This window comes from Periophthalmus magnuspinnatus, chromosome 9 (assembly GCF_009829125.3).
Source record: "Periophthalmus magnuspinnatus isolate fPerMag1 chromosome 9, fPerMag1.2.pri, whole genome shotgun sequence".
Taxonomy (NCBI): domain Eukaryota; kingdom Metazoa; phylum Chordata; class Actinopteri; order Gobiiformes; family Gobiidae; genus Periophthalmus; species Periophthalmus magnuspinnatus.
Window position 1 is genome coordinate 24,342,630 of NC_047134.1, and position 15,369 is coordinate 24,357,998.

Here is a 15,369-nt window from a genome sequence, read left to right on the forward strand (position 1 = left end):
TGTAATCCCTCAGTCGTCCAGTAGGTTCCATAGTGGTCCATGGGCGTATTCTAGCCTATGTGTCTTATACTTGTTCTTACACAGCTCAAGATCATTCTAAAGCTATTCAGGAAAGGTCCATTTCTGTGCTGAGAATGTGACTTTTTTTAGTATTGTTACCTGCTCAAATGACTGTCTAGTTTCAATACTAGTTTTTGTATCGATTATCTGATTTTGTATACTTTTGACAGCCCTACTACCTTTACCCCAGTTCCTCCTAATTTCCAAAACTACATAAATTGGCGAAATATGTTTATATGTTTCCAAAAAAAAATCCATGGTAGTTTTTTGATATTGTGCTTTCATCGTTTTCTTGCGTTTGTTAGTATGAAATCAAACTGAAGAGTTGGCAGAAAATGGTTGTCAGTTGGTTGCCATTTCCAGTTTCAAAAGTGTCAAGAAAAAGTTTGTGAGGAGCTACGATACCAGTAGAGAGGAATGTAGACCTTGAGAATGCAAATGTGAAGTCTAAGTAATTGTACATTATATACACAGTGAAGATAGTGAGATACGGAAAAGAAAAGAAATGGTTTGAGAGGGGAGTTTTCATTAGGAAAGACAAGAATGTGGGCCTCAGACATCATCTATCTCCTATCTATGACTCCATCCTCAGACCCAAAGCAAACAAAGGAAACAAATAGAACAATAGAGTGAGCTAGTAGGGCTATTAAAGGTTGAATGGAGGTCGTTAAAACTGGAAATTATAGCTGTTTACAGTTTCAGTGTAGTTAGCCCCTCCCTTCAGATAAATATAAGGCAGTGTCCACCTGTGATCTGACCAGAACTGAAGAAGCGGCTTGGACGAGCAGTGAAACATCTTCACTCCTACAACCTTTTGTGCTGTTGACAGATTTTATATTTTTCTTTTGCTATTTACCAGACCTGCACGACTGAAGGATTACACAGATATATACACAGTGCTCACAATGGCACACACGATGTCACTGGAAAAAGCCTTGGAGGAAAAGGGAATTTGTTGCCCAATAACTATAACTGCAAACATCTCCATGCATTGCTGCTTATTTTGTTCATTGTTATTTTTATATACTTTTAATAAGTATTTGATAGAATTACTAGCCATACTTATTGTCAAAATTAGGGATGCACCAATCCAGTTTTTTGTGTTCCGATGCCGATACTTTGTCTTTAAGTAAATGCTGATCCCTGAAATACAAGCACAACAAGGTGTGTTGGGCCAACATTGTCCAATAAATTGTCTTACACCACCATTTTATAGACCAAAATGGGATATCAATTGAACCATAGTAAAAGTAAAGTGTAAAATCTGTCAACTGGACAAAAAGTTGTAGGAATGAAGACGTTTTGCTGCTAATCCAAGCCGCTTCCTCAGTTCTGGTTACTATGGATCAGACCTGGATGACTGAGGGATTACACAGACATATCAACTGAGCCGATATCTTTGAACAGACACCAGTATTATATCATTGCATCAGTGCATTTCTAGTCAAAATATCTCTATTATTGATATGTCCTTGATGCCAGTTGTCACTCCCCTTTCAATGCTGTCAGTTAGACATTTAAAAAGTACAGTAACAGTCTAGTAATACCAGTGGTGGAAGAAGTATTTAATTTTGTTCCTTAAGTAAAAATACAGATACCAGAGCAAAAAATACTCAACTAAAAGTATCACATGAAAGAATGGACTTAAGTAAAAGTATTAACGCACTTAAAGAGTAAAAAGTTAAAGTATTTTGTGTAGATTTTGAGGTCTTATAAAGCTTTGAATGTAGTAATTTTGATAAAGATTTATGCTGGATTTGTTCAATAGAAGGAACTGAATCTTTTTTTTTATTGTAGCAGATTCATTTGTATATTTTTGCTCGCTCAGCACTACAAATGTGTTAAAAATAAACCTTCAGCCTTTTCAGCAGGTCTGACACAATAAAAATGTAAGTGGAGTAGAAAGTACAGATACCTGCTCTCAAATGTAGTGAAGTAAAAGTGAAACGTGTCTACTTTAAAATGTACTTAAGTAAAATACAGATACCTAAAATAAGGTATATACTGCTGTCCAGTACTTTTACTTTGTTACGTTTGACCCTGTAATACAAAAATGAAGTAAAGTGAACTAGTATGAAAGTATAAATCACTGTTTAGATTTCTTTCATACCATACTTTACGTGGCTTTATTTCCAGCATTGTACAGAAGTCTTATTGGCTGATGTACAGTGATGTGGCGCTAAAGCTTTCTGAACAAACCAAACACAAAGCCACAACCTCCCAACCCTCGATGTTTTGCCTCCACAGCTCAGCCCCAACTCTTAAAAAAAACATCTTCAGGGCTGAACCATTCCCCCCATTCTCTCGTTCCTTCACTCTGACCATTAGCCAGAGACTCTCCAAAGAGCTTTTTGGAATGCCACTTTTCCTGCTAAGCCCTGCCACATTTCTTTTCATGTTTTAAAATCAAAGACACTGAGAGGTTGAAAATGATTGTGAAGGAGTATAACCCTTTCGCTGTCTTAATGTGGAAAATCTGGAATAGATTTCACTAGAATAGAACACTTATCTATTGACAAAATACTACACCATGTACTCTAAAGCATACTTGACTTAAAGACACACTTTTTTTTGTTACATTATGTCTCCATGGAGTGTTCACAATATGGCATTAAACCAAAATGATGTCTTCTTACTGTGAGCAGCACTGCCTCTCCACAGATCAGACCTGTAACTTGGCCTAGTGGCGTTCATCTGCTTGTCTCCATGGAGGTATACATACATTTTATGGCATACTGTGAAACACTCCACACAAAGCAATAACATCTCCGTAGAGATATAGGGCCCATTTAAATTGCTGTAAACTATTCGCTCCAGGACTTGGCTGCAGTGAAACAAACAAGAAATATTTGTCTGTTTGAAAAATATATCCTCCAACCACCAGCAGAGCGATACATAACGGTGATTTTAAATATACATTTCTTATTTAAAAATCCGTTTAAATCTGTGTTGCATTAAATCATGACAAATGATACAGATAAATACACGTAAAAAAAACCCTTCCCATTCAGTTGTTCTCTTCAAATATATATACAAAAAAACAAAAATGACTATTGAAATATATCAAGTAAAATTGGAATTGATGGGTATACTGAAAAAAAAGAAAAACTAAACATTTTCTTGGTTAAGGAGCGTGTTTAAAAGTTCAATATTATGCCAAATTGACTCTTGTGAGCTTTAAGCCATGTTAGAATACTGTAACCTCCTCAAAAACACACCTGGAATCATGTTTAGTTTTTGTTCATCTGTCTACATCGCCAAAGCTCAAAACACTCTGTTCCACCTTGTGATGTCATGAAGCTGTATTTTGCAAGTTAAGAGCTATCTTTTACTTTTTGATCAGTAGAGATGAACAATTCCAGGCCTGAAATTTGCTAAATGATTCTAGTGAAGCTATATAGAGTTAAAAAGCACAGTAAAGCACTTCCTTTATTACCACTTAATGACATCACAAGGTGGAACAGAGTGTTTTCTTTCAAAACACAACTCCAGGTCTGTTTGTGATGAGGAAACAACATTATAACAGATCAGAAAATGGCGTAATAATGGCCCTTTTAATAAGACTAGATCGTCATCATGTTCCTGTTCTGACATATATTCAGATTGTATTGTTTGGCAACATGGAAATAAGACTGATACGTTTAAGAATAAAAAAATTAATTGATTGATCTGATTAATTTGAAATGATTAACCAGCTTTATACAGAATTTTAATGTATTCAAAGTATCCAAAATTTCCACCCACCAAGAGACCTATAATGATTCTTCTTATCTGTCTGACTATTTAGACTAACTGGCCCTGTGCACAACAGCTCCCGGCAACCTCACTGTTAACTTCATATCCAATTGTATCGCTGAGGTTTTTGCAGTCATACTAAATACAAAACAAATACATATTTAAAGATGAGGCAGTGGACAGGGATGTTAAACATTACACAAATAAAATGAATACTTCACCAGAGACACTTCTGTGTTTAGAAAGAGACATGTCGGTGTCTCAATGCTAACGCTACTGCTAATTTTGAGGCATAATAAATATTAAAACAACACCACAAACTGAAGTATTCTACATTTAAAAACAATTAGGTAGTCTTTATTTTAATTAATTAGATTTTTTGTTTTGTTTTCTCAATTTTCATAAAAGTGACACTTGTTTGAGACACAGTACAGCACGATACACTGAGCCTATTGAATTTCACTTTAAAAACTCTTTTCTCAAACTGATCACATGCTCTTTTGAACCCTGCTTAAGTTTAGACAGTTTTTATCCAGCCTTATTACTTAGTACATATGTCTTGATAAACGCTTCACTTCTTGTCCTCCTTAAGTTTTTTTTTTTACTGTTATCCATTGATGGAGGACTTTCCATCTTCCTTTGCTTTGACACAATAACGTTCAGGATCAGGTGTGATTAGGTCTGGGAGCGGCCGTGGTGGACAGCCCAGAGAAGGACGAGTGATTACAAAGAGCAAGATTAAGTGTCAAGTGTCCGATCGGCTGAGTAAATGTTTGTAATGAAGCTTTTAACAGAAACGGCTCCAGAAAGAGGAGAAAAAAGGTTGGGTTTAAGTCACATCGTAGCGTTCTGAAGAGCTCGGACCAAAATATATGTTACATCCGTAGCGTATTAGCAAAACAATATTAAGAAAAAAACGCTGAACAAACGAAAGCTGACAGTTCGAATCCTCCTCTCGACATACAAAACATCGTTAGAGCGGTCAGTTTCTTCTATCTGTACAAAATTACTTCAATTAAGATTATGCTCAATCCCAAACTCTATTTATGGTTTTGTATTTACTCCATTTTGACGACTTTCGACAGTCCTAAAGCTTTTGTAATGATCTGCGTGTTTCCTTCCACTGAAACGCTACAATATATTTCACTTTCAATCTTAAATTACCATGGCGACGCTCCCATTGTCTGAAACGAGTGGAACGAAATGGAAAATCTTGTGTACATTTGATTAGGAATTGACTGGGGCTAAAAGGAGTGAACAGGGTTGTATTGTTTCTTGCTGTGCGCTTTGGGATTACAGTGGAATGTACTGTTGTGGTTTTGTGGGCCAAGATCTCCATCAGCCGACCATCACCGCTCCCGCTCTTAATGGCTAATAAATTATGTTGTCAATCAGGCTCTGGAGACAATGCCCCAGGTGCAGCTACTGTATCCAGTCTGAGGGAACGCTTTGTGTTTCAAGCCAAAATGGAACGAATATCAGCGGGCAGGATGTGGAAGTGGTCTTAAGATGTAAACAAACAAAATGGAGTGGCTCCGATCTTATCTTAAATCGTTATCCGGAAATATAAAATGAGCCGGTCTTGAGCCAGATAATAGACTACGTTTGAATGTTCATGAGGTTCTTTTTATTTGTAGGTAAAGCAAAGCAAAGTAAGTGTGTTTGAATAGCACAGTTGGTACATAAAGTATTTCAAGGTGCTTTACAGAATTAGAAAGACATTAAAATCATAAGACAAACGAATCAAACGTTAAATGGGAAGAAATGAGAAGAGTGCAGAATAAAAACCTTTCAGTCATATGCACAGCTAAACAGAACCATTTTGTCTTGTTTTGATGGTATACTTTTGATTTTTGCAATGTTTTTAGATAGTAAAACCACCGTAGGACCACCGTGCACAGTCTGCGTCTAATTGTAAAGAATTTATACATTTTGCAAACCCATAAAAGCAAAAATCCATCTACGTCGCTCTATTACAGCTTGACATAAGAGTTTTTCATGGTTGTTTCTTTCTTGACAAAACTGTGTGTTGAAGTTATGACTCAAAACGTCTGAACTATCTGTCAAAGTGATTTGAGAGTGAAAATTGTATATGAGAGTGATAATTATATCTTCACTAACCAAGACAACCATAGCTGACTGTAGCTGTCTTAAAGTTATATTTTTTAATTATTATTTTTTATTATTTGGAGACAGTCAGATATGAATGTTAAAAAAGGGGTTCCCAACTGACCCACAAGCCTCACTGTAAAATGATAATGGGCAACAGTAGTTCAGTTGGTGGAGTGTTTGTCCGCTAACCTGAAGGTTGGTGGTTCAAATCCCACTCTTGACTTAAACATCATTGGTCGAGCGGTTAGATTTACTGACCCACAGGTTGGCGGTGCGGTTCCAGCTTCTACAGACAGCGGTGGAAGAAGTACACCATTTTGTTATTTAAGTAAAAGTGCAAATACAAAGGTAAAATGTTACTCAAGTAAAAGTAAAAATATCACACAAAAAAACTAACTGATGTAAAAGTATTTAAGTTTAAAAATGCACTTTAGGAGTAAAAAGTGTTCTGTAAGTGTAAATTTAGTGATATTGGTTGAAATGATACATATTTTATTCAACAGTAACAATAACAATGAATCAATTTCTTAATATTCTTATTCATTTTGTATTATGTATTTTTGTTTGCTCAAAGTCGAAGCTTGAACTGAAAAACTTAAGTCAAGATGTTACCACGAACATTGTTATAAATGACCCCTCAAATCATATGAAAACTACTTTTTTACTTTTCAGTCCTGTTCAAAAATGTAATGAAGTAGAAAGTACAAATACCTGCTCTCAAATTTAGTGAAGTAAAAGTAAAACATCTCCACTCTTAAATGTACTTAAGTAAAATACAAATACCTAAAAAGTCTACCTAAGTGCAGTACTTTACTACTTTACTACTTCATTACCTTCCACCACTGTAGTAATTTAGTTGTAATCATTAAAAACTAGATTAAAGACCCTGTAAAACATTTGAACCTGAAATCATCTCACAAAACGCACACTCCCGAACTTCTATTGACTCCTTGACTTCTATTTTCCAAAACTGTAATGGTAATGAGAACCAGATTTTCGTATTGTACTTTTGAAATGATTGGTTGTATGAATGGCCTCTGATTTCCTCTCATAGTCTCACTTTCTCCTTTTGAGTTCTTTGTGCTGAAGTTGAACAGACGGTGAAAGCTTGAACTTTCAGATCTGCTCACAGGATGCAGGCTTGTTTTGGTGGTTAATCATAGAGTAGAGTCGATTCTGTATTCTCTGCCTCTCCTGCGTACACTTGTGTTTGATGGAGGAGTCTACAGAGAGAGGAACAATCAGAGAGGTGAACGCGGAGGGGAGGGGCCGGGGATATCAATAGCCGTATCGATGACTACAGTGGAAGCCGGTGGAAACGTTCTGCTTCCACATCGATCGCTGGTCCATTATGAGTGTTAGAATGATAGGGAGCCTCCCATCCATCATGGCTTAAAACATGCCCGCTCTTTTAAAGATGTTTTTAAAATGTTAATCTTTGCTCACTCCCTCTGGTTAGTTACTAGTTGCAGTTAATGGATGAATTCATTGAGTCCCATAGTCTTAAACCAAAGAGCCACCCACTACAGTACAGCTTAACACATTATACAGCGCTTTTCCACCTTCAAAGTACTTTACATCAAGGAACCTCTCACCCATTCACACACACATTCATACGCCAGTGTACACAGATGTGTTTTGCCCAAGACCATGTGCCTTGATACTCTGCACGCATATGAAGAGTGGATGTGAAAGTGTTATGTTGTGCAACTTTGAGCAGCTGTAGTGAAAATCGCATATTACACTATTTTCTGATCTGTGTTATGTTGTTTCCTCATCGCAAACAGACCTGGAGTTGTGTTTTGTTTCATTCACACATGTTCAACACACAAACTCTGCATATTTGGGCCGAGTTCTTCTCTCGAACAGAAAACACTGCGCTGTTCCACCTTGTGATGTCACGTGGTGATACAGGAAGTGCTCCACTGTGTTTTTAAACTCCATAGACCTTCACTAGAATCGCTGAGATAATTTCAGCCATGGATTTGCAAATTTCTGCTGAACTAAAGGTAAAATGTAGCTGTTAACTTGAAAACTACTGACATCACAAGGTGGAACAGAGCATTTTGAGCTTTGGGGATGTAGACAAACTAATAATAAAGAGTTACTCAAACATGTGTGAATGAAACAAAACACAACTTCAGGTATGTGTTTGATAAGGTGACAACATTACTATTTTTACTATTTCTTTTATTAGATTCCTTCACAAACCAATTTGTAGTAAACTGATTGTAATTGTAGTTGAAATGAGGTGTGGCTTTTGCGGTAGTGATAAGTCTCATGTGTGCAAGTGTAGTCCCTGATTAACTTATCTCATGTATTTTTGTCATTTCATTTCATCATTTGCACCATTTTTCCATCTAAAATGACCTTTTGTTGACGTTTTGTGCTTTCACCAAACTGCCGCGCGCTCTGAGGCCTCTTGATGTCGTATTTAAAAGTCGTCCTTGTTGCTTTTGTGCAGGTCACAGACAGATCGGTGTGTGCCGTGGCTGAGCACTGTCCCGAGCTGCAGTTTGTGGGCTTCATGGGGTGTCCGGTCACCTCCCAGGGCGTCATTCACCTCACCGCTGTAAGTAACACATTACCATTCTCTACTGCACTCTATGCTCGCTGTGTGGTTAGCCGTTAGCGGGTATTGTTTTTTTTCTTTTTGAATTTAAAAGAAGATGGTAACACTTTGTAACAACTGCACTGTGGAGCTCATCAGTGACAGTCTGCTCAGTAGTACGGAAGTACATTTTCCTTTCCTTTTTTTCCCTTTAGACTTTTTGAAAAACTGTAATGTTAACCAGCTACGTGCTAATATCCATAACACTGTTGTTTTAAGTCGAAAGTGGCCTTTTAAAATGCAAGATTCAAAATGTTTTAATAATTTTGCAGTTTGTAAAGTTTAAGAAACAGATTTTAAGTAAAATTCTAGGTATTGTTGTCATTAGTTACCATGTAGCTGATTATTCCCGAGAAAAAAAAATAAGAATATGAATTTGAAAGTCAAATTTTGTTCCAGAACCGCACGGTGGGTGGTCACTGTTGGGTTAAATTTTAAAGTGCACTATGTAACTTTTCTGAAGGGTCTATTATTAGTGTGATGTTCCACACTATTGCATTAAACTTATGTGAATTGCTTTTATTCAGTTATTATTCAGTTAAATTCAATTCAGTTAAAAATATACCTTGACAACACCTCTCCACAGATCTGACCTGTAACTTGGTATGATGGCGTCCCATGCTTGTCTACCTGTAGATAGATAATGAATAGATAGATACTGTGGAACATTCCAAGGAAAACAATAACATCCCTATGGATACAATTAGGTGGCATCATCAGAAAAGTTACATAGTTCACTTTTAATAAAGTGTGAACAAAGACTTAATTCACAATGAACAAATAGTGTATTAAGAATGAATCGGGCTTAGTAACAACTTAAAGGGTCCATATTAGTTCTTCTCTCAAACAGAAACCGCTGTTCCACCTTGTGATGTCATGTGGTAATACAGGAAGTGCTCCACTGTGTTTTTAAACTCCATTCATCTTCAGTAGAAACATTTGGATGATTTCAGCTCTGGAACTGCTAATCTCTTCTAAACTAAAGGTAAAAGGATCTGTTAACTTGAAAATTACCACTTCATGACATCACAAGGTGGAACAGAGCATTTTGAGCTTTGGAGATGTAAACAGACTAATAATAAAGGGTTACTCAAACATGTGTGAATGAAACAAAACACAACTCTAAGTCTGTTTTTAAGGAGACAACAGCATCCTAACATGTCTTAAAGATCACTAGAGTCAATTTTGCATAATATAGGACCTTTAATTCAGGGATTAGAGTTCAGGTATTAATTAAGTAGTTACTAACTTGAATCATTTTTAAATAAATGATTTGTTCATTATGATTTAAGTCTAATTAAGGCCAATTAAACCTACTGTATTTAGTTTGTTTTTGTTTTTCTTCACCAGTAGATGCCAGAAGTGAAACCCATTCCCCCCTCACGTACTCTTTGTTCTCGCTCACCTGTGCTCTCTCGTCTCGCTCTGACTGCACTAACGTAGACAGCATCTCGTGGTGAAGTGTGAGAATACAACAGCTGAGGTTTAGCCAGTCTAATTACAGATGGTCGCTTTAAGGTGCAGTCATTACAAAGTGTTACCAAGTGTCCCAGTGTAATCCTGTGGCCCAGAATATAGCAGAGGTGTAAAATCTTACTTCTCCAAACTAAAGTCTTTCTGCGTTTTTCTTGCTTTTTACTTTGGTGTTAACTTTAAATCTCATGAAAGCCTAATGAGATGAATGCTATTAATTTGCCTCTGTTGGACTACACCCTGCTGTTCTGGATATTAGCATGTAAATGAGGAGGGCTTCATGGTTAAAGACGTTCTATGCTATGCAAACATGGACACACGCTGATGGGCTGAATTAAACAGGAAGCGCCTGATCTTCTATGTGCAAGTGTTACCCTCGACTTTAAGTGTGAAGTTGTGGAACCTTGGAAAACTGTGGGTTGAATGGAATAATACTTATATTTCTGTTGTTTGTTCAATTTTCATTATTTTCTTCTAATTGGATGTAACATGAGACGTGATATTTTTCATCTTTCCAACATAAATGCTAATAAGTCTGCACTTCGGTGGCATAGGTGGTGGAGCATTTGGTGCGACAGTAGCTCATACAGCATAGACATTTGATTACTTACCAAAAGGTTGTTGGTTTGTTGGTTCAAGACCCAGTACAACGCCCTGTTATTGTGTTTTTGGGCAAGGCACTTGACTCTTCTTGCTTTAAGGTCTGATTATTATACATAGGAGTAACATTATCAGCACTGGCCTGGGAATGCTATGTGGTCCCCCCTGGAGGAGCTGGAGGAAGTGTCCAGGGTTAAGGAACTTTGGCAATCCCTGCTTAGTCTCCTGCCCCCGTGACTCGCCTCCAGATAAGTGGAAGAAAATGGATGGATAAATAGAGCTACGGCACTTCTCTCTATTTCACTTAGTTTTGTGATGAATGGATTTAATACATTTCATGAGCAGTTTTGTGCAGTTCTGTAGCTCATAACAAATTTCCCCATGGGGACAATAAAATTCATCTCAGCTTATCTTAGTTTATCTGCAGAAATTTGTCTATATGAAATTGTACACAAGTTTGCGCCATGTGTTATGCGGGTAACTTAAAAAATACTTGTACATGTTTTCCAAAGTGTCCCTTCCCCCCTGCGCCCTAAGCCTTTTGGGCCAGTGTAATATAATTATGCTGAATAGACTGGGGTGTCCGGGCGAGTGTTAACAAACCCTTGTGGGCTCTGGTGTGCCCCTTCTTCCCCAAATGCAATTACACTTGTGTTAATAGGACTGAGACAGCCGTGCCACGCTGCATTATTAGATTAAACAGCAGATTAATTTGTGCTCATGGTTGAGGCCCCCCGCCATGGCTGCAGCCTCCTCTGACCTTGGCCCGAGCGTAGACAGACAGTAATGAAGCCAGCCAGTCATAACAGCATTAGCATAGCGGCTAGCACACACACGCACACATGCACACACACTGCTCATTATTATTTATTACAGTATTAACACAGGTAAGCTTTTTTGGGTTCACATGAGCAAGTTCACCGCTCTGGTAAACACTTCATATAATAACATTTTGGTCAGTTTTTATAGTGATTTTCTTGCCTAAAAATATAACCTTTCACAGGGACCTAAAGACATTTTCCTGCATATTAAAGCGTTTATTTCAATTTTTCACCAAGGATTTTTAACTTCAAAGGCCACTTAAACTTGCCCTTACAAACAGATTCTTCAGTCTCATTGGCCAACAATATTTTGAAGGTTTTGAAGGACTTAATGATATGCTAATCCTAGCCTGATTTATTGGGCTTTTTACTCCAAAACCAAGCCAACCAAGCCAACCAAGACCAAAATAATAATAAAAAAATTAAAAAATAAAATCCCCAACTTTTCATCTAGCATAGATATGCTTGTCACCACAGCAACATTTGAAGTACTTTATATTGGGGGAGAGAATATAGACGATAAACCATAAGATTAAATGCCATTATGCCACTGACACAAACGCCCTAAAGCGCATTGCATCAAGGAACCACTCACCCATTCACACACATATCCATACACCAGTGTACACACACACACTGAGGGTGAGGTGAGTTAAGCATCTTGCCCAAGGACACAATGACATCTGTAGGAGCTGGATTTGCAGAGTCAACCTGTGGGTCAGTGGATCTGACCACTTAGCCAATCAACAGTAGCATTGGTTATCAACTTTTTTCATTGGTATTTTTAAGAAAAATAGTTGAGTGTTGGCCACTTAAAATTTGGATGAACATGAGTAAACAACAAAATATGTATATACTGGGATTTTAGGATCTGAGTCGAAAGACAAAGCTCTCAATTTAATGGTCAGTCCACGTTCCTACCCTCACCTATGGTCATGAGCTTTTGGGTGAAGACTGAAAGGACAAGATGGCGGTGAGGAGCTCACTCACACAGGAGAAGCTCGGAGTAGAGCCGCTGCTCCTTCCTGTGGAGAGAAGCAGCTGAGGTGGCTCAGGCATCTGTTCAGGATGCCTCCAGGTGTTCCGGGCATGTCCACCGGGAGGAGATCCCGGGAAAGACCAGGAGACTTTGGAGTGTCAGACATAGTCTCCCGGACATGTCTCCCGGCTGGCCTGGGAACGCCTTGGGGTCCCACCGGAGGAGCTGGAGGAAGTGTCTGGCGTGAGAGAAGTCTGGAGATCCCTGCTAAGACTGCTGCCACCGTGACCCGGTCCTAGATAAGTGGAAGAAAATGGATGGATGGAGTTTTAAAAGACCAAATGCAAACTTGAAATATATTTCTTCTTGTATTTTCAAAGTTTTGTTGTTACACCCTGTATCTTACTTCTAACCAAAGATCATATTGTATTACAACACATATTAAAGAAAAAGTGTGCTTTCCAAATGCACAAAAGTTTCCATTTATTAAATATTGCTTTGCTCAGTGAAATAGACGATTGGGGTTGTTAAAATGTTGGCATCGTTAAACTTTTTTGCTGTTCTAAGTCACAACACAATCAAGTCTTTGTCTTCCTTTATTTCTGTTATTAGTGCCACCCGCCCTTCCCCTTCTTCTTCCCCTACTCCTTCATCTTCTTCCCTTTCTCCATAATCTCCCGTCATTATCTCCTTTAGCAGTTGATTCCTCTTCTGTGTCTGTCCCTGGCGGCTTCATGCGGCACTGACCGAAAATCATATCCATCTTTCCGTTTGGAATCGTTGCATTTCTGATGACTCCATGGACCCTCCTTTTGCCATCCCTCCTTTTCCTTGTGTTCTATTATCTCTACTCTATCTCTCATCTCCTCTCCATGCTGCAAAAATCTATTACTTTTATTAACTCGTATGACACACTCATTTCAGATTGATGGTCTATTTTTCATATCCCGAGTATTCGCAAATTAGGGGATGTGCAAATCAATTCTAATCGTATTTTGTTAATCAAGTGGGCTGATGGCTCGAGAGGGGCCACCCACGGAGCAGGGGTTCAACGCAGACGTGTGGCGAGACTGTAAAATGCTGGGATTTACTTGGCGATAATGTTCTTTCAATGTTTTTTAGTGTGTTTTCTCTGCGATGCGCTACATAACTCAATATTTGTAACGCAGCACAGTTGGAGAACTCATCATCCCGTTAAATGATCTACCACCAACGGGCCATGTCAAAATGTCTGCCGGCGCTCTGAGCTCAACCTGCTAATTGAAAATATGCTAACGTTTTTCCAAAGGCTAAGAGGGGAGGATAATGAATGGAGATTGGAACAGAACTGGTGGGATTTTAGGAGCAAACATACCTGATTTGAGTCATTCATTATTATGTTATATGGAGATGTTGCCCGACTGGAAACTTGTGAGTTTAAAATAAAGGGCAATACATCTCTGCTTTGAACGAGCGCGAGTAATGAGTTTAAGTTTGGAAAAAGACGATAAATCTTAGTCATTTTATTCAGTAGTTTGTGTTGAAAATACTAAGTTTGTATAAAGCACCTACAGTTGTCCAAAAAATCTATACCAGGGACTAACCATAGACTGTATAAAGTACTAAGTGAGGGTGATGAGGATGCGTTTAATTGTATATATAAGGTTAATATTAGTGATCTTTTTAACAAGGTAACATCTTAATAATGTCAAGTAGTTTATTCTTATTTCTGAATTTTTAGCTTCTTAGTTAAATTTGAACTGCCGTCAAATTGGTGTTTTGTCTGACTGACATTTTCTGGATAAGATTTTGGTAAACAGAGATGTTTGCTGCCAGTTCAGTGATTGCTTTGCCAGACCAATTCCCTCCTGTGATTATTGAGATACGGCTACTTAAGTTCAACTAAGGCAATTTCGGAACAAACCTTGTTATATTGACAATTCATTTCAGTGCAGGGAGATTGTGCATAGGCAAATGGTACTGTCAGGAATGCATAGTCCCTGTGGAGAAACCCGTCCTCTGCAATTGACCCATTCCTCTATGCCACTGGGGTAACATGGGAGTTTTTCCTTGCCCAAAAGGAAGGTCTAAGGACACGGGGTGCTCTGAGATAGTTATTCGTTTGCTAGTTTCCTGTGAATGGTTAATCTGCTTCTCTTGTATTGACCAGTGACTTTCAACTTTCTATTTGTTAAATCAACAGTTTTGTTAAGCCCTGAGAGGCACAGCTGCTGTGATTTTGGGCTATACAAAATTCATTTAAATTGACTTGAACCTGTCTGGAACAGTGGGTGGCCACAGTAGAGCGCTGGAGACCCATCTCCAGATCTTGAGCAAAGCTTTGTCAGGGCTGCCTTAGCTGAGAGATTTGCCCTATTTTTCTTGTTGATACTGGGTCATTTTATAATCTCAACAACATTGATAGAAAAGTTATTTTATTTTAAAGTGAAAATGAATCACAGATGCTAAAACCAACAAAAATTCTAACCACAATCGTACAACTTTACCAGAGCTAACACCAGCCATTTTTATGTAGTTCTAACAAAAGCTTTTGCAGCCACTTCACTACACTGTTCTACTCTGACTGCAGGAGGATTTTAAAAGGTAATAAAACTGCCAATAAAAAGAGCACCCCTCGACCTGTGTTGCACTGTGGGATAAAAAAGAAATTTGTATTTATTCTGGGCCCTGGTGTTGAGCTGCGCTCAAAGCTCTCAACATTAATAATGGAATTAATACCATTCTCGCCTCCCAGTGCAGGCTATGGAGGAGCAGCGTCTCAGGGGAGGGAGGCTCTGTGTGCGGCCTAGACTTTCTCAAGCTAATTTGAGAATCTGATATGAACTGAGTGTGTGAACAATATACCTGAGTAAGATTAATCATCCGCTTAAATTGAAGTCAAAAGCAGAAGCCGTTTTGACAGGTCTCACGGGTGTTTGCATTTATTATATGGACACTTATGTTTGGCTATAAGCGATTGGTTGTTATTATTAGTGGTG

General features: G+C 38.2%; 1 protein-coding gene across 1 annotated transcript in view; it reads left to right on the forward strand.

The window, feature by feature from the left end:
- Nucleotides 1–15,369, forward strand: part of fbxl17 (F-box and leucine-rich repeat protein 17) — a 442,838-nt gene that overhangs the window by 114,119 nt on the left and 313,350 nt on the right. The window contains exon 7 of the mRNA XM_033972727.2: nucleotides 8,372–8,479. Within this exon, the coding sequence (XP_033828618.1) occupies nucleotides 8,372–8,479 (108 nt within the window). The remainder of the gene's footprint in view (nucleotides 1–8,371; nucleotides 8,480–15,369) is intronic.